General features: G+C 38.8%; 1 protein-coding gene across 1 annotated transcript in view; it reads left to right on the top strand.

Moving 5' to 3' along the window:
• The window catches only part of SENP1 (SUMO specific peptidase 1), a gene marked incomplete at both ends in the record, with an annotated part of 55,746 nt that overhangs the window by 24,888 nt on the left and 12,560 nt on the right, over nucleotides 1-18,298 (top strand). The window contains 5 exons of the mRNA XM_079714716.1: nucleotides 722-776; nucleotides 4,629-4,667; nucleotides 5,516-5,600; nucleotides 5,832-5,987; nucleotides 6,863-6,994. Coding sequence (XP_079570842.1) covers nucleotides 722-776; nucleotides 4,629-4,667; nucleotides 5,516-5,600; nucleotides 5,832-5,987; nucleotides 6,863-6,994 — 467 coding nt within the window. The remainder of the gene's footprint in view (nucleotides 1-721; nucleotides 777-4,628; nucleotides 4,668-5,515; nucleotides 5,601-5,831; nucleotides 5,988-6,862; nucleotides 6,995-18,298) is intronic.

Raw genomic sequence — 18,298 nt, 5'->3', positions numbered from 1 at the left:
GTGAGGTGATTTACTGAGAATTATTTTTAAAAGCTGTTAATTTCAGAAGCATGCATTGTGTGGCAGATGCTTAGATACAACTAAACTGGAACAAATATACTACACTGAACTGTTTAATTACTTGCCTTGTACCATTTATTAAATATTCTAAATGAGATTCTAATCATAGTGCTTTAGAAGGACATGGTTTCTTCTTCTATCAATAGAAAATAAATGGTCGAATGACAGAATTTATACTCTTTAGAGTCTGCTACTTCTCACATAGCGGTTGCTCTCTTTCTTTCTGCCTTCCCTCCTCTTCTTGTCCCCTCCCCTCTCTTCCCTTCCTCCTTCCCCTTCCCTCTTTCACCTTATTCAGTCTTGTGGTAGCTCATGAACTAAAGACTTTTGAGAAATCTTGGCACATTCTTGTTTCCCAGGAATAGAAAGAAGAAGCACAGGGAGCAAGCTCAGCCCAGGAGGAGATGCTGAAGGGCATATATACTTTCTTTTAGAGTGATTGCTTTATTTGTGAGGCAGGCTCTTCACTAAGCCCTATTTATGGCTCAGTGAAGATGGACCTGCCTCTCTTTCTCTTCCATCTTACCTTTATCCTTGTGCTGTGTTATGTTTATGGAAATAGAATATAACAAAGTATAGGAACTTAAACTACAGACATCTAGAAGGTACAGCCATGTGGAATTTTGTTAATAATGATATCCTCTTGTGTTTTATTGTTTAGGATCAGACTCTGTGATTTTACTCAAAGTGAAAGATTCCCAGACTCCAACTCCCAGGTAAACTTTGGTTAAAGGACATTTTTAACATATTGTTCTCCCTCTATTTAATCACCGTTTCTTCACTAAGATCTAAGTAATATAAAATGGCCTCAATTCAGACCTCTCTTATATGTTGTTTGAGTTATTTCAGTAACTTCCTGATTAATCTCTTTTCCTCCAGCCTCCATTTTGTTCTTCATTCCATTTTCCACCATGTTTTCTAATCCATTCTTTGCCTTGTTCTTCAGTCCATCTTCCATTCTGCAGAGTGCTCTTTTGAAAATGCTTATCTAATCATTCATTAAACTCCCTCGAGGGTGGCTTATCAGACATAGAATCAAGCCCAAACTCCTAGTATGGTATACAACACCCTTCCTCCACAAGTCTTGCTTCCTATCATGCATTCTTTCCTTTAACAGGTATTTATTGATAGTCTGTTGGGTGCCAGGTACTAGTATAGACGTTGGAGGTAACAGCAGTGAACAAAATGAAGTTTCTGCTCTCAAGGAGTTTACATTCTAATTGTAAGGGGTGTAAGGGGAGGGATGGGGGACAGATAGAGAACAAATAAGCAAATAAACACATGCCTGTTGGTGTTAAGTGCTGCAAAGAAAAATAAAGCAGGGTAGTATATAGACTAGGGTTTGGGGGTGCTATTTATCTAGGATAGTCATGGCAAGTTTCTGAGAAGGTGACATTTGAGGAGAAGCACAGTGGAGGTGAGAGAAGGAACCATGTGTAAATACTGGATTCTTTCATGTGTTTATTATATGCTGACTTATAAGATGATAGGTATTTTCTTACCTTCGCATTGTGTGCCTTCTGCCTGGTATGCGCCCCTTCTCCCCCCTCCACTTGTCTATCTGGCAGTAGTCTTTTTCTTATCTTTTAAGTCTCAATTCAAATGTGATCTTCTGTATGAAACTTGACCCCTCTAAGAGGTACCAAGTACTTCTTCCTCTGTAATCCAATAAGTTGCTACTCAGATTGCTATGTCTTTGCCATATCTGGCCTTAGCAATTCAATTGCTAGAATAATAATGGTATCAGTTTTCCATTGAGAAGATTAGGGATAGTAAAATGTTCTTTCTCATCTCAGTTCCTCTGTGTCTTTGCAGCTCCCCTGTATGTTCTAAATTTTAGATATTTTAAAAAATTCTCCAGTTGTTATAGTTTCTCAAGGAGACTTTATAGTTTAGATGCTTTATTCTTTATACTTTTTTTTTTTTTGAGTTAGACCTGGGTTCTGATCTTGCCTTTTCCAGGCTTCATGTAACTTTGGACAAGTTACTCTTCTAAACCTCAGTATCCTTATCAATAAAATGCGAGTATTAATACCTTACTATTGAATTGTTGTGAAGATTAACTTACAGATAAAACACTTATAAAAGTGCTTTACATGTATGTGCAAAAATAGGTGTTCTTTCTTGGGAAAAAGTTGATTTCATGTAATGGGTGCTCTCGGTTCTTCAGTTCTTTACTGAGTCTGCCTTTCCTTTATGGAGAATTTCTCCTAGTGATGACTGAAGAGTGAGATGGACAAGAAGTAGTCTTGGGTAAGGCTTATTGGATGATGCTGTTTATCAAAGTTGGAGCCTGCTCTCCCAAGGCTTGGTTGATTGATTGCCTCTTTATTCTTAATCTCCCGGCATTCCCACTCGGTTAAGTTCTAGCAATGCAGATCTGCCCTTATTTCCCAGAATGTGCCATGTGTTTTATGCCTTCGTGCCATTGTACATTCCAGCCCTTCCCCTTCTGCCTGGAATTCCTTTTCTCTTCTGGTCCACTTGTTACACTCTTATTTTGCTTTTCAGAATCTGACTCAGGTGTTATTTTTTTCTCAGGACGTTTCTCTGGCTTCTCCTGATAGCATTAGTCTTTCCTTCCAGTACTTCTATCTCTGTACTTTGTTCGGTACTAGTACCTTTGCACTACCACCTGGTGCCCATAATAGTGCATGGCACATCATGGGTACTTAGTAAATAAATCTGTGTTCAATAAATGAATTTCCTAGAAAGCCTGAAATACTCTCTTGAGTAGCCCAAATACTCATCATCTCCATTTTGGCTTAATACTTTGGTTTATTAGAAGACACTTTATAATAATAGAAAGAACATAAGTCTTTGGAATTGGACATAAATAGTTTCTGATCCTGGCTCTTCCAAAACAAATTATTCTTTTGAACTCAATTTCCTTTTCTGTACAGTATAAGTAATATTTCCTTATTACACATTATATTGAGTCTTAATTAATTTGAGGATTATTGTGAGGTTAACTAATATGAAAAACCCCCCAAAGAGAGTTTTATACATAAAGCACTAAGTAGGTGCTCAGTAAGTAGCTGTAAGTATTATTGCTTCAATTATATGAGAAGTAATGTATAATCTCTGAAAAGCAAACAGATTTTGCTTTTTCCTCTGCATTTTGCTTTCCTGCACCAGCAGATACCTTGATCCGTTAAAGAGAAGTGCTTGGCCCTTACATTATTTATTTATTCAGTAAATACTGACTGCCTGCTATGTGTCAGGCACTATTCTTGGTGTAGAGGATACAGTAGTAAATACAAAAGAGAAAAATTCCTATCCTCATCAAGTTTATATTCTAATAAGGGGAGCAGACAAATTTGAATAGCATGATCCAGTACCATGAAATTCTGTGTGATTCTTGCCACTTCATTATATTGTTCAATAGATGTATTCTCACGTTCATTTGTTTTTAGTATCCCACACTAAGTAGTTCCTCACGGTGCTTCCACTGATCTCTGTGACTTTCTTTCTTGGCTGTTATATCAGTCATTCACTGTGTTAAGGAGGTAGGCTACCGACAGTGGGGAGGTAATAGAACAGCATGTTTATCACCAAACCCCAGAACTAAGGATGATTGGGAATACTAATTCTCAGAAGTTAGGCTAAGGAGCAAGGGGACAATCTCTGAGCCCTTATTCTTGCCTTTACAGGACAGACTGTAGAAATTTAAGAACTGAAAGGGACTCTAATCTCCATGTTTACAAACCCAGAAATTGAGGCCCGTGGAAAGGAAGTGACTTGCTCAAGGTCACAGAGCAGCTCCAGGAGATACTGGTCTCTTAAATTCCAACTTGATGCTCTGTTTACTTGTTCTACGTATCTGAAAGTTTTCTTTGGAAAACTGTTCACTCTTCTTTAATTTGGTTCTATGAGAACTCCTTCAGTTAGGGGCAAGAAGATAAGAAAGGAGACAAGAAAGTCTGAGAAGAGCAAAAGGCTCTAGAACAGAGGACATACCTGTGACTCTGCTAAGCACTTCACTTGGGTTGTCAGCAAGAGCTGCATGGAGTAGAACTGGCCTTTCATCTTTGGAATGGAGTTGTATTGCTGATTATCCGCTTTGGTTCATTGGCTCATTAGCCATTTGATATGGGCTATTCTGTGGGCGGGGATTTTCAGTATCTAATGTGATGTGGTTGAATGTATTTTTACTCAAGTAGACCTATGAGAAGTCCAAGAACTCATAAGATTTTATTAAACCATTAATAAATATGTCTATCTGAGCCATTTGGAAAGAGGAACGTTCTAGCTTAATATATTGCCTTGACAAGTGATGTACTCCTTTACATCGTGTTGGTCTCTCTTCCAAGTAAGGAGCATGCTAAACTTAGTTTCTCGGCTGAATGTTGGGTCATCTTTTTAACTGTACGTGTGCAGATGACTCATATTTGTATTCCTTTACTTCCCAGTTAGAATTGTTGTATGTAATTTAGGTCCTTTTATTTATTGCATACTTGTAAAGCATTTTTATAAACTGTTTAAATAATTGGTTTTCTTGATGAAAATATTTGATTTTCCTTTACGTCTCCTGCTCATTTGTCACATTTTTCTTTTCCCGCCCATAGTCCTACTTTTTTCCAGGCAGAGCTGTGGATCAAAGAATTGTAAGTTATTATTTTTGGTATCATTTTTCCCTCTCTATCACTTTCTTTTCAGTTAGAAGAAATCAGTTAGCCAATCACCCTACCTATTTTTAGTCAGTAAAATTTCCTGTTTGTCTATATAGAAAATAACTTTTAAGTTATTGGGTTTTAAAGGTTCTATTGGAGTTGGGACATATCTATGCTCAGGTTTATTAAATCTGTAACAATTGTTGAAGCTCAACTGAATTGGAAAAATATTTCAAAGTTAGCTATTATATAGAAAGGAAAGTAAGTGCCTTTATTTTCGCATTGATAAAACTAATTTATTGAATAATCTTTATTTCTGGAGTTTGCAAAATCACTGAAAGTTTAGTCTCTAGTTTCAAGGACTCACTTTGAGTTATCCAAACTCCTGGTCTAGTTGATTTTTTTTTTAAGAAAAAAACCCATATTTCTTCTTCTGGATCATAAATACAATATTTGAACTAAAACCTTGATGGTATCTTGTATTATTCTCTTCTTTGGGATTCAGTTTCATTTTTGGATTTCTAGAATGAAGCTTCACTTTCTCCATAATCTTAGAAGCATGTTTTTAAAACAGGACTCCACATTTACGAACACAAAAGTCACTTGTTCATGTTTAGCAACAAACTAGTTATTTTCATTATTTCAAAAAAATAATAATAGGATAATTTCAGTAACACCATGTGGTTTCACTTTGTCTTAAAGTAAGTGTAGTGATAAGTTAGTATAAGGATTTTAGACTTTCTCTCTGAGGGTTTTATATTTAACGCTCATTGTGCATCAGCAATGTTCTTGACGCTGAGAGAGTGGTCTGCATTTGTGTCACATTCCTTTTCATTTCCAAGGACTAGTGTTTATGATTCTCGAGCCCGGGAAAGATTGCGCCAGATTGAAGAGCAGAAAGCACTGGCATTACAGCTTCAAAACCAGGTAAAACAATATTTTTGAGATAATAAATGAATAGCACATCCAGGTTGAAACTAATTTTAGAAGGTTACCAGGATTTGGGATCAAAGTTGTTGTAACTGCAAGATAGTGTGGTAGCATAGCATTGTATGATAAGTAGTCTATGTTCTTGGTCTCTCCAGCTAGTACTACTTAGTGTACATAGACAAATAGTAGATTTCTTTATTCCACTTATTTTGAAGCTCTGTTTTTCAGAGACTGCAGGAACAAGAACATTCAGTACATGATTCAGTAGAACTGCATCTTCGTGTGCCTCTTGAAAAGGAGATTCCTGTCACGATCGCCCAAGAAACAGGAAAAAAAGGTCATAAATTAACGGAGAGTGAAGATGAATTTCCTGAAATCACAGAGGTAAATTATATACTGTAAATTCCTACACTAGCAAGTGTTGTGTTTAGAGAGAATTCTTTGGACAAATTTCAAACATAAAAGTAATCTGGTATTTAAATTGTATTGCATACTCCTGCTTTCATTTGTATTGCGTACCAATCTTGGCTTTATTTTTAAAGGATTATTGAAAATTCAGGAAAGAATTATGGGTGACTTTTAGTGACTTCAGTAAAAAAGCATTTAATAAATTTGTGTTTCATTTCATGTGCACTTTTACTTAATGCATGTGTCTGGTACTTTGATATCAAATAGTAAGTTGAGCCTTACCTTTTTTTTTAATCAATAAAACGCAGAATAAAAATTTGGAAAATACATAAAAGTCTGCATACATTTAAAAATCTGTTCCTTAATTCACTCTTCTGTTTGAAAAACTATCATATAGCTGGTGAGTGTAACACATTTATTATAGTTCTACTGAATTCCACAGTTTTACATTAAAAAAGTAAAACAAATTTTTCTAGGAAAATGTTTCTGAAAGACTTCACTACCTTTATTCCCTTATTGCTTTTGAGAAAGATTCTATTTCTCAGGAAATTGTTTGAACCAAAGATATAAAATATAATTAGGTCTTCTCATGAACTTAGGAAATTTGACAGCAAAAGGTTATTTCAGACTTCAGGAATAATATGAAACAAGGGTCTGAAATGTACTGAAACAGAGAAGGGAGGACAAGCTAGGTTGGAAGGAAGTAATCAGGGAGATTACTGGAAGGAATAGAAACCAAAATGTTAGAAGTAAATAGTTGATTTAAGTCTAGGGATTGCATGGAGCTTGGTGAGAGATTGCTATGTCTAAGGCCATGTATGCTTGATCTCTGACACTTCTTGTTTCCCTAGGAAATGGAGAAAGAAATAAAGAATGTATTTCGTAATGGGAACCAGGATGAAGTTCTGAGTGAAGCATTCCGCTTGACCATTACACGCAAAGATATTCAAACTCTAAACCATCTGAACTGGCTCAATGATGAGGTAATCTCACAGTCGTTTTTATATTCAAAGAGTAAGTGAACATCAAGTGGAAACGAAAGGTATTATTTCACTGTTTCTCAAAATGTGGTCCTTGGATGACCTGCTTCAGAATCAGCTCTCACAGCCCTCTCCATTCTCCTGAATAAGTTTGAGGCAGTGTGGTAGAGTTATGTATTTTAAACAAACATCTCAGGTGGTTTTTTTATGTACCTTAATGTCTGAGAACTGCTGATTTATCTTTTTATGTGTTGAAGATTTGGATGCTGAGGGAGAGGACATTCGCTTATTGGTATTCTCGCTCTGTTTAAGGCACCACCTGCCCTGCAGTTCACATCTTTTGAGCAAATTTTTTTTTTTTTTTTGCGGTACGCGGGCCTCTCACTGTCGTGGCCTCTCCCGTTGCGGAGCACAGGCTCCGGACGCGCAGGCTCAGCGGCCTTGGCCCACGGGCCCAGCCACTCCGCGGCATGTGGGATCTTCCCAGACCGGGGCACGAACCTGTGTCCCCTGCATCGGCAGGCGGACGCTCAACCACTGCGCCACCAGGGAAGCCCATTGAGCAAATATTTAATAGCTGACCATGTTGCAGCATGAAGGAATACTTTGGGATTTCCATATAGGAATCCATTTCTACTACCCTTTCTTTCTCTACTTAGGTCACTTATGTTATGAATGGGAAGCTTTCTAAAATAGCCTACATTTATACTTGTAATTTTTTAAACTGACATAGAAGTTACATTATTAAATATTTGATGTATTGAGTTAAAAAAGAAAAAAGGTATGGCCCTCAGCTCCTGAGAGTTCTAATTATCTTATGTAGATTAGTTACATTAGAATCTTTAAACTGATCTGTCCTATTCCTAAACCTGTAGGAGCCTACAGGCTTAGGAAGGATACTTTCACAGCAAAAGAAGAGAGCTGGGTTGGGATTTTTTCCCTAAGTACCTGCCTCCTTTCTTAGGAGCATTCCTGCCAAATATCTTGGTGTACTCAAGCTTCATAGCTATGGATACTTTTTATATGCTCAATATAGTAAGCACTAGATATTCTAGGTACCTGTATCCTGGCCTTGTATGTTTAATAAGACCTTCCAAATACTAATATTGGCCAACGTCTGTTGGGCATTTACCTCATGGTATGCAGTATTGTTTTTGAACTCAAATACCATTTTTTTTTGGCAGTACGTGGGCCTCTCACTGTTGTGGCCTCTCCCGTTGCGGAGCACAGGCTCCGGACACACAGGCTCAGCGGCCATGGCTCACGGGCCCAGCCGCTCCGCGGCATGTGGGATCTTCCCAGACCAGGGCACGAACCCATGTTCCTGCATCGGCAGGCGGACTCTCAACCACTGCGCCACCAGGGAAGCCCCCAAATACCTTTTTTTTTTAAACATCTTTATTGGAGTGTAATTGCTTTACAATGGTGTGTTAGTTTCTGCTTTGTAACAAAGTGAATCAGCTATATGTAAACATATATCCCCATATCCCCTCCCTCTTGCGTCTCCCTCCCACCCTCCCTATCCCACCCCTCTAGGTGGTCACAAAGCACCGAGCTGATCTCCCTGTGCTATGCGGCTGCTTCCCACTACCTATCTGTTTTACATTTGGTAGTGTGTATATGTCAGTGCCACTCTCTCACTTCGTCCCAGCTTACCCTTCCCCCTCTGCGTGTCCTCAAGTCCATTCTCTACGTCTGTATCTTTATTCCTGTCCTGTCCCTAGGTTCATCAGAACCATTCTTTTTAGATTCCATGTATATATGTTAGCATACAGTATTTGTTTTTCTGACTTACTTCACTCTGTATGACAGACTCTAGGTCCACCCATATCACTACAAATAACTCAATTTTGTTTCTTTTTATGGCTGAGTAATATTCCATTGTGTACATGTGCCACATCTTCTCTATCCATTGGACACTTAAGTTGCTTCCATGTCCTGGCTATTGCAAATAGTGCTGCAGTGAACGTTGTGGTACATGACTCTTTTTGTACCCTTTTTGTACTCTTTTTCTTCTTTTTCTTCTTTTGTACTCTTTTTCTGAAGCCTCCCATTCATAACATAAGTGACCTAAGTAGAGAAAGAAAGGGTAGTAGAAATGGATTCCTATATGGAAATCCCAAAGTATTCCTTCATGCTGCAACATGGTCAGCTATTAAAAAGAGTACAAAAAAGAGTATGCCCAGTAGTGGGATTGCTGGGTCATATGGTAGCTCTATTTTTAGTTTTTTAAGGAACCTCCACACTGTTCTCCATAGTGACTGTATCATTTTACATTCCCACCAACAGTGCAAGAGGGTTCCCTTTTTTCCACACTCTCTCCAACATTTATTGTTTGTAGAGTTTTTGATGATGGCCATTCTGACCGGTGTGAGGTGATAACCTCATTATGGTTTTGATTTGCATTTCTCTAATGATTAATGATGTTGAGCGTCCTTTCATGTGTTTGTTGGCAATCTGTATATCTTTTTTGGAAAAATGTCTATTTAGTTCTTCTGCCCATTTTTGGATTGGTTGTTTGTTTGTTGTTTTTTTTTTTTTTTCTTTTTTTTTTTGCGGTGCGCGGGCCTCTCACTGCTGTGGCCTCTCCCGTTGCGGAGCACCGGCTCCAGATGCGCAGGCTCAGCAGTCATGGCTCACGGGCCCAGCCGCTCCGCGGCATGTGGGATCTTCCCAGACCGCGGCACGAACCCGTGTCCCTTGTATCGGCAAGCGGACTCCCAACCACTGCGCCACCAGGGAAGCCCGGTTGTTTGTTTTTTTGATATTGAGCTGCATGAGCTGCTTGTATATTTTGGAGATTAATCTTTTGTCAGTTGCTTCATTTGCAAATATTTTCTCCCATTCTGAGGGTTGTCTTTCGTCTTGTTTATGGTTTATTCTAAGTGTTTTATGTGTTCTACTCATGTCATAGTCACCACAACCCTTGGAGGTAGATACTGTAATTTTATCATCTCCATTTAATAAAGAAACAAGGCATAGAAAGATTAAGAAACTTGCAAGGTTACATGACTAGTAAGTAGCAGAGCCAGGATTCAGACTCAAGCATTGGGTCTTATCTATTATGTCATACTGCCTCAGAATCTTAAATTGGATCCCGTTTTAGGATTAGATGTATAGGATTTGAGAACCATGTCTTGTCCAGTAGGTTGATTTTCTATGGGGCCAGCTGAACTAACCCTACCGTCTTTGCCATTGGTGAGTTTATAAGATATAAATTTCAGAAGTTCACCACTCCCTGAATACTATCTTTGACCAAGAATAGTAAAGAAATTATGGTTTGATACTGTCTTGCTTTAGGGGAAACATCCCTTGCTTCTTGTGGCTCAGAATAGTGATATTAGAACATTGGGTGAAATAACAGGGGAAAAAAAGAGCTCACCAAATCAAAGGGCAAAATGAAAATCAAGAACAGTCATAAGTATCCACCAATTAAGTGTTTTTGATTTGGAGATATTAATCTGTGATCTTTTACCATTTTTTGACTGCCACTGCTAAATGGGGAAGAGTCAGTTATTCTATAGGGATTGTAGCTCGTGTTTGTTGTAAATTATACAGAACCTTCTAGGGGGCAGCAATGAGTAGGATATGAGCTGAGTTCTTGCTATATATTCTGGTATTACCTCAGTGAGCTCCCTTACAGAGGCAGCATTCATCAGGACATATTTTCCATTCCCTGGGCCCACCAGAGGCTGGATTTTTACCAAAGTTCATGGAAATTACATTACTTAGAAGAGACAAGGGAAAGTAAAGATTCCTTGCCTACTTTATCTCTACCACACCTACCCATAACTTTTTTTTTTTTTTTTTTTTTGTGGTACGCGGGCCTCTCGCTGTTGTGGCCTCTCCCGTTGCTGGGCACAGGCTCCGGACGCGCAGGCTCAGCAGCCATGGCTCAGGGGCCCAGCCGCTCCGCGGCATGTGGGATCTTCCCGGACTGGGGCATGAACCCGTGTCCCCTGCATCGGCAGGTGGACTCTCAACCACTGCGCCACCAGGGAAGCCCTACCCATAACTTTTGTAAGGAGTACTTGTCTTCTGAGTTCAGAATAATGTTAGCCTTGAAAGCAGGTGCAAATTCACATGTCCATGATGATGATGAGAACTGTTATAATAAGTACTTTAATAACTATTTTAACTATTTTAAAAAGCACCATTTTCAAAGTACCACATTTCTCAGGCTTTTAGAATTACTGCCCTTGAGAAACTAATACCATTCTGAAGGGGAATTAGTAGATATCCTTAATTATTCATAATCATTTAAAAATACTTAATTCCATTTCTCAATTGTGAACTCTCAATCTTTTGCAAGTAATTTGCTCTCTCTTCAGTGCTATTCTCCTTCCCGCAAACAGATATTTTCATTAATAACCATTTCTTTTCTTTTTGTTTCTCATGTCAGTTTTATAGGCTGCATTAAAATTTTCTCCAAAAGAAGGTGGTTGACACATTATTTCTACTGTTTTATAGACAAGGAGTATAAGATCCTAGAAATGAAAGGGATCAGGTTTAGTTTATAAGGAAAATAAAATCCAGAAGTCCTGTATTTGGGATATGTACAGAAAGCCAGTAGGCTACCCTTTCTCTGCTCTCTTTCGTAAAAGAAGAGTAGGCCACAGTGCCTGTTCATACAATAGGCTTTCTAACATGTTTTTTTTTGTTGTTGTTAACATCTTTATTGGAGTATAATTGCTTTACAGTGTTGTGTTAGTTTCTGCTGTATAACAAAGTGAATCAGCTATATGCATACGTATATCCCCATGTCCCCTCCCTCTTGCGTCTCCCTCCCACCCTCCTTATCCCACCCCTCTAGGTGGTCGCAAAGCACTGAACTGATCTCCCTGTGCTATGCAGCTACTTCCCACTAGCTATCTGTTTTACATTTGGTAGTGTATATATGTCAATGCTACTCTCTCACTTCGTCCCACCTTACCCTTCCCCCTCCCCATGTCCTCCAGTCCATTCTCTACGTCTGTGTCTTTATTCCTGTCCTGCCCCTAGGTTCATCACAACCATTTTTTTTTAGATTCTATGTATCTGTGTTAGCATACGGTATTTGTTTTTCCCTTTCTGACTTACTTCACTCTGTATGACAGACCCTAGGTCCATCCACCTCACTACAAATAACTCAGTTTCGTTTCTTTTTATGGCTGAGTAATATTCCATTGTATACATGCGCCACTTCTTCTTTATCCATTCATCTGTCCCTGGACACTTAGGTTGCTTCCATGTCCTGGCTATTGTAAATAGAGCTGCAATGAACATTGTGGTACATGACTCTGCTTTTATTTTTTACTTTAAAATATTTTTATTTATTTGTTTGTTTTTATTTTTGGCTGTATTGGGTCTTCGTTGCTGTGCTCGGGCTTTCTCTAGTTGTGGTGAGTGGAGGCTACTGTTTGTTGCCGTGCGCAGGCTTTTCATTATCGTGGCTTCTCTTGTTGCAGAGCATGGGCTCTAGGCGCAAGAGCTTCAGTAGTTGTGGCTCGCGGGCTCTAGAGCACAGGCTCAGTAGTTGTGGCGCATGGGCTTAGTTGCTCCGTGGCATGTGGGATCTTCCCAGACCAGGGCTTGAACCCGTGTCCCCTGCATTGGCAGGTGGATTCTTAACCGCTGCGCCACTAGGGAAGGCCCCACGACTCTTTTTGAATTATGCTTTTCTCAGGGTATATGCACAGTAGTGGGATTGCTGGATCATATGGTAATTCTATTTTTAGTTTTTTAAGGAACCTCCATACTGTTCTCCATAGTGGCTGTATCAATTTACATTCCCACCAACAGGGCAAGAGGGTTCCCTTTTCTCCACACCCTCTCCAACATTTATTGTTTGTAGCGTTTTTGATGATGGCCGTTCTGACCAGTGTGAGGTGATACCTCATTGTAGTTTTGATTTGCATTTCTCTAATGATTAGTGATGTTGAGCATCCTTTCATGTGTTTGTTGGCAATCTGTATATCTTCTTTGGAGAAATGTCTGTTTAGTTCTTCTGCCCATTTTTGGGTTGGGTTGTTTGTTTTTTTGATATTGAGCTGCATGAGCTGCTTGTATATTTTGGAGATTAATTCTTTGTCAGTTGCTTCGTTTGCAAATATTTTCTCCCATTATGAGGGTTATCTTTTCGTCTTGTTTATGGTTTCCTTTGCTGTGCAAAAGCTTTTAAGTTTCATTAGGTTCCATTTGTTTGTTTTTGTTTCCATTTCTCTAGGAGGTGGGTCCAAAAGGATCTTGCTGTGATTTATGTCATAGAATGTTCTGCCTATGTTTTCCTCTAAGAGTTTTATAGTGTCTGGCCTTACATTTAGGTCTTTAATCCATTTTAAGTTATTTTTGTGTATGGTGTTAGGAAGTGTTCTAATTTCATTCTTTTCCATGTAGCTGTCCAGTTTTCCCAGCACCACTTATTGCAGAGGCTGTCTTTTCTCCATTGTATACTCTTGCCTCCTTTATCAAAGATAAGGTGACCATATGTGCGTGGATTTATCTCTGGGCTTCTATCCTGTTCCACTGATCTATATTTCTGTTTTTGTGCCAGTGCCATACTGCCTTGATTACTTTAGCTTTTTAGTATAGTCTGAAGTCCAGGAGACTGATTCCTCCAGCTCTGTTTTTCTTTCTCAAGATTGCTTTGACTATTCAGGGTCTTTTGTTTCCATACAAATGGTGAAAAATGCCATTGGTAGTTTGATAGGGATTGCATTGAATCTGTAGATTGTTCGGGGTGGTATAGTCATTTTCACAATGTTGATTCTTCCAATCCAAGAACATAGTATATCTCTCCATCTGTTTGTATCATCTTTAATTTCTTTCATCAGTGTCTTATAGTTTTCTGCAAACAGGTCTTTTGTCTCCTTAGGTAGGTTTATTCCTAGGTATTTTATTCTTTTTATTGCAATGGTAAATGGGAGTGTTTCCTTAATTTCTCTTTCAGGTTTTTCATCATTAGTGTATTAGAATGCAAAAGATTTCTGTGCATTAATTTTGTATCCTGCTACTTTACCAAATTCATTGATTAGCTTTAGTAGTTTTCTGGTAGCATCTTTAAGATTCTCTATGTATAGTATCATGTCATCTGCAAACAGTGACAGTTTTACTTCTTCTTTTCTGATTTGGATTCCTTTTATTTCTTTTTCTTCTCTGATGGCTGTGGCTAAAACTTCCAAAACTATGTTGAATAATAGTGGTGAGAGTGGGCAACCTTGTCTTGTTCCTGATCTTAGTGGAAATGGTTTCAGTTTTTCACTGTTGAGAACGATGTTGGCTGTGGGTTTGTCATATATAGCCTTTATTGTGTTGAGGTAGGTTCCCTCTGTGCCTACTTTCTGGAGGCTTTTTATCATAAATGGGTGTTGAATTTTTTCGAAAGCTTTTTCTGCATCTACTGAGATGATCATATGGTTTTTCTCCTTCAATTTGTTAATATGGTGTATCACATTGATTGATTTTCATATATTGAAGAATCCTTGCATTCCTGGGATAAACCCTACTGGATCAGGGTGTATGATCCTTTTAATGTGCTGTTGGATTCTGTTTGCTAGTATTTTGTTGAGGATTTTTGCGTCTATGTTCATCAGAGATACTGGCCTGTAGTTTTCTTTTTTTGTGACATCTTTGTCTGGTTTTGGTATCAGGGTGATGGTAGCCTTTTAGAATGAGTTTGGGAGTGTTCCTCCCTCTGCTATATTTTGGAAGAGCTTGAGAAGGATAGGTTTTACCTCTTCTCTAAATGTTTGATAGAATTTGCTTGTGAAGCCATCTGGTCCTGGGCTTTTGTTTGCTGGAAGGTTTTTAATCACAATTTCCATTTCGGTGCTTGTGATTGGTCTGTTTATATTTTCTGTTTCTTCCTGGTTCAGTCTCAGAAGGTTGTGCTTTTCTAAGAATTCGTCCATTTCTTCTAGGTTGTCCATTTTACTAGCATAGAGTTGCTTGTAGTAATCTCTTATGATCCTTTGTATTTCTGCAGTGTCGGTTGTTACTTCTCCTTTTTCATTTCTAATTCTGTTGAGTTGAGTCTTCTCCCTTTTTTTCTTGATGAGTCTGGCTAATGTTTTATCAATTTTGTTTATCTCCTCAAAGATCCAGCTTTTAGTTTTATTGATCTTTGCTATTGTTGCCTTCATTTCTTTTTCATTTATTTCTGATCTGATCTTTATGATTTCTTTCCTTCTGCTAACTTTGGGGTTTTTTTGTTCTTCTTTTTCTAATTGCTTTAGGTGTAAGGTAAGGTTGTTTATTTTAGATGTTTCTTGTTTCTCGAGGTCGGATTATATTGCTCTAAACTTCCCTTTTAGAACGGCATTTGCTGCATCCCATAGGTTTTGGGTCATCGTGTTTTCATTGTCATTTGTTTCTAGGTATTTTTTGATTTCCTCTTTGATTTCTTCAGTGATCTCTTGGTTATTAAGTAGTGTATTGTTTAACCTCCATGTGTTTGTATTTTTTACAGATTTTTTCCTGTAATTGATATCTAGTCTCATAGCATTGTGGTCGGAAAAGATACTTGATACGATTCAATTTTCTTAAATTTACCAAGGCTTGATTTGTGTCCCAAGATATGCTCTATTCTGGAGAATGTTCCATGAGCACTTGAGAAGAAAGTGTATTCTGTTGCTTTTGGATGGAATGTCCTATAAATATCAATTAAGTCCATCTTGTTTAATGTGTCATTTAAAGATGTGTTTTCTTATTTATTTTCATTTTGGATGATCTGTCCATTGGTGAAAGTGGGGTGTTAAAGTCCCCTGCTATTATTGTGTTACTGTTGATTTCCCCTTTTATGGCTGTTAGCATTTGCCTTATGTATTAAGGTGCTCCTATATTTGGTGCATAAATATTTACAATTGTTATATCTTCTTCTTGGATTTATCCCTTGATCATTATGTAGTGTCCTTCTTTGTCTCTTGTAGTAGTCTTTATTTTAAAGTCTATTTTGTCTGATATGAGAATTGCTACTCCAGCTTTCTTTTGGTTTCCATTTGTATGGAATATCTTTTCCATCCCCTCACTTTCAGTCTGTATGTGTCCCTAGGTCTGAAGTGGGTCTCTTGTAGACGGCATATGTGCGGGTCTTGTTTTTGTATCCATTCAGCCAGTCTGTGTCTTTTGGTTGGAACATTTAATCCATTTACATTTAAGGTAATTATGGATATGTATGTTCCTATTACCATTTTCTTAATTGTTTTGCATTTGTTTTTATAAGTCTTTTCCTCCTCTTGTGTTTCCTGCCTCGAGAAGTTCCTTTCACATTTGTTGTAAAGCTGGAGTGGTGGTGCTGAATTCTCATAACTTTTGTTTATCTGTAAAGGTTTTAATTTCTCCCTCGAATCTGAATGAGATCCTTGCTGGGTAGTGTAATCTTGGTTGTAGGTTTTTCCCTTTCATCACTTTAAAAATGTCCTGCCACTCCCTTCTGGCTTGCAGAGTTTCTGCTGAAAAATCAGCTGTTAACCTTATGGGGATTCCCTTGTATGTTATTTGTTGCTTTTTCCTTGCTGCTTTTAATATTTTTTCTTTGTATTTAATTTTTGATAGTTTGATTAATATGTGTCTCAGAGTGTTTCTCTTTGGGTTTATCCTATATGGTTCTCTCTGTGTTTCCTGGACTTGATTCACTATTTCCTTTCCCAAGTTAGGGAAGTTTTTGACTGTACTGTCTTCAAATATTTTCTCAGACCCTTTCTTTTTCTCTTCTTCTTCTGGGACCCATATAATTCGAATGTTGGTGCGTTTAATGTTGTCCCAGAGGTCTCTGAGACTGTCTTCAATTCTTTTCATTCTTTTTTCTTTATTCTGCTCCCTGGCAGTTATTTCCACCATTTTGACTTCCAGCTCACTTATCCGTTCTTCTGTCTCAGTTATTCTGTTATTGATTCCTTTTAGAGTATTTTTAATTTCAGTAATTGTGTTGTTCATCACTGTTTGTTTGCTCTTTAGTTCTTCTAGATCCTTGTTAAATGATTCTTGCATTTTCTCCATTCTGTTTCCGAGATTTTGGATTATCTTTACTATCATTACTCTGAATTCTTTTTCAGGTAGTTTTCCTATTTTGTCTTCATTATTTGGTCTTGTAGGTTTTACCTTGCTCCTTCGTCTATAACATATTGTTTTGTCGTTTCATTTTTTGTTTTTTTTGATGGTTGGTGCTGTATTCCTGTCTCACTGGTTGTTTGGCCTGAGACGTCCAGCACTGGAGTTTGCAGGCAGTTGGATAGAGCTGGGTCTTTGTGCTGAGATGAGGACCTCCAGGAGGTCTCATTCTGATTAATATTCCCTGGGGTCTGAGGTTCTTGTTAGTCCAGTGGTTTGGACTCAGAGCTCCCACTACGTGAGCTCGGGCCCAACCTCCACCCTGGGAACCAAGATCCTGCAAGGTTTGGGGCACGGTAAAAAAAGAAGAGGAAAGAAAGAAAGAAAAAAAGGAGCAGTACAATATCAAAGAATAAAAGACAAAATAAAAGTAGAAAGATAAAAAATATATTAGGAAAAGTTAAAATATAATTGAAACAATTGCAACAAGGCAAAATAAAACCACAACAGAAAAAAGGAAGAAAAGACGGGGGTGGAGGACAAGCCAAAAGGAGAGATCACTAACAAAGTATAAAGAATAAAATAAAATTAGAAAAATAAAAGATTTATTAGTAAAAATATAAGAGAATCAACAACAATGAATCAACAAGGTAAAACAGAACCCCAATCTAAAAGAGGAAAAAAGAAAGAAAAAAAAAAAGCCTTGGCCATGGGGGTGGAGTTTAGGCTGGGCTGGCACTTAGGCTGGGGTGGGGGGTGACGTTTGAGCATGGGGTTGGGCCTAGGTGGGTGTCGTTTAAGTGTGGGGCGTGGCCTCTGCTTAGGACCTGTGGGGAAGAGGAGAGGCAGCATGTGGAAAGGAGGGCCTCAGGAGTGTGGAGTTCCAGAGTTTGGAAGTAGGGTGCTGAGTGAGGGTGTGTGGGTGGGGTTTAGGCTTAGCTCGTTGGAGGGGGTCTCCGACTGTAGAGTCGGGGCCCTGGGTGGGGGTGTAGGGGCGGGGCTTGGGCTCTGCACGGCAGGAGGGAGGCTCCGAGGGCAGCGGATTAGGCCTGGGAGCCCAACAGGCTTCCCGGTGCCTAAGTGGACAGGGAAAGTACTGGCCCCGTTCCCTTCCGTTCCTTCATGCCCCTCCCCCACTATCTCCCCCAGGGTCTCCTGTCGCTGCTGGACCCCAACCATGGGTGGGTCCCGCTGGTTGTAGGAACTCTTCCCCTCCCCCAGTCACCCTTCAGGGGTGCTGGTCCTGGAGGTCCGGCCTTAACTTTTGCTCCCCCTTCCCTC

Source organism: Hyperoodon ampullatus (genome assembly GCF_949752795.1).
Source record: "Hyperoodon ampullatus genome assembly, chromosome: 11".
Classification (NCBI taxonomy): domain Eukaryota; kingdom Metazoa; phylum Chordata; class Mammalia; order Artiodactyla; family Ziphiidae; genus Hyperoodon; species Hyperoodon ampullatus.
This window is presented reverse-complemented; position numbering and strand designations above follow the sequence as displayed.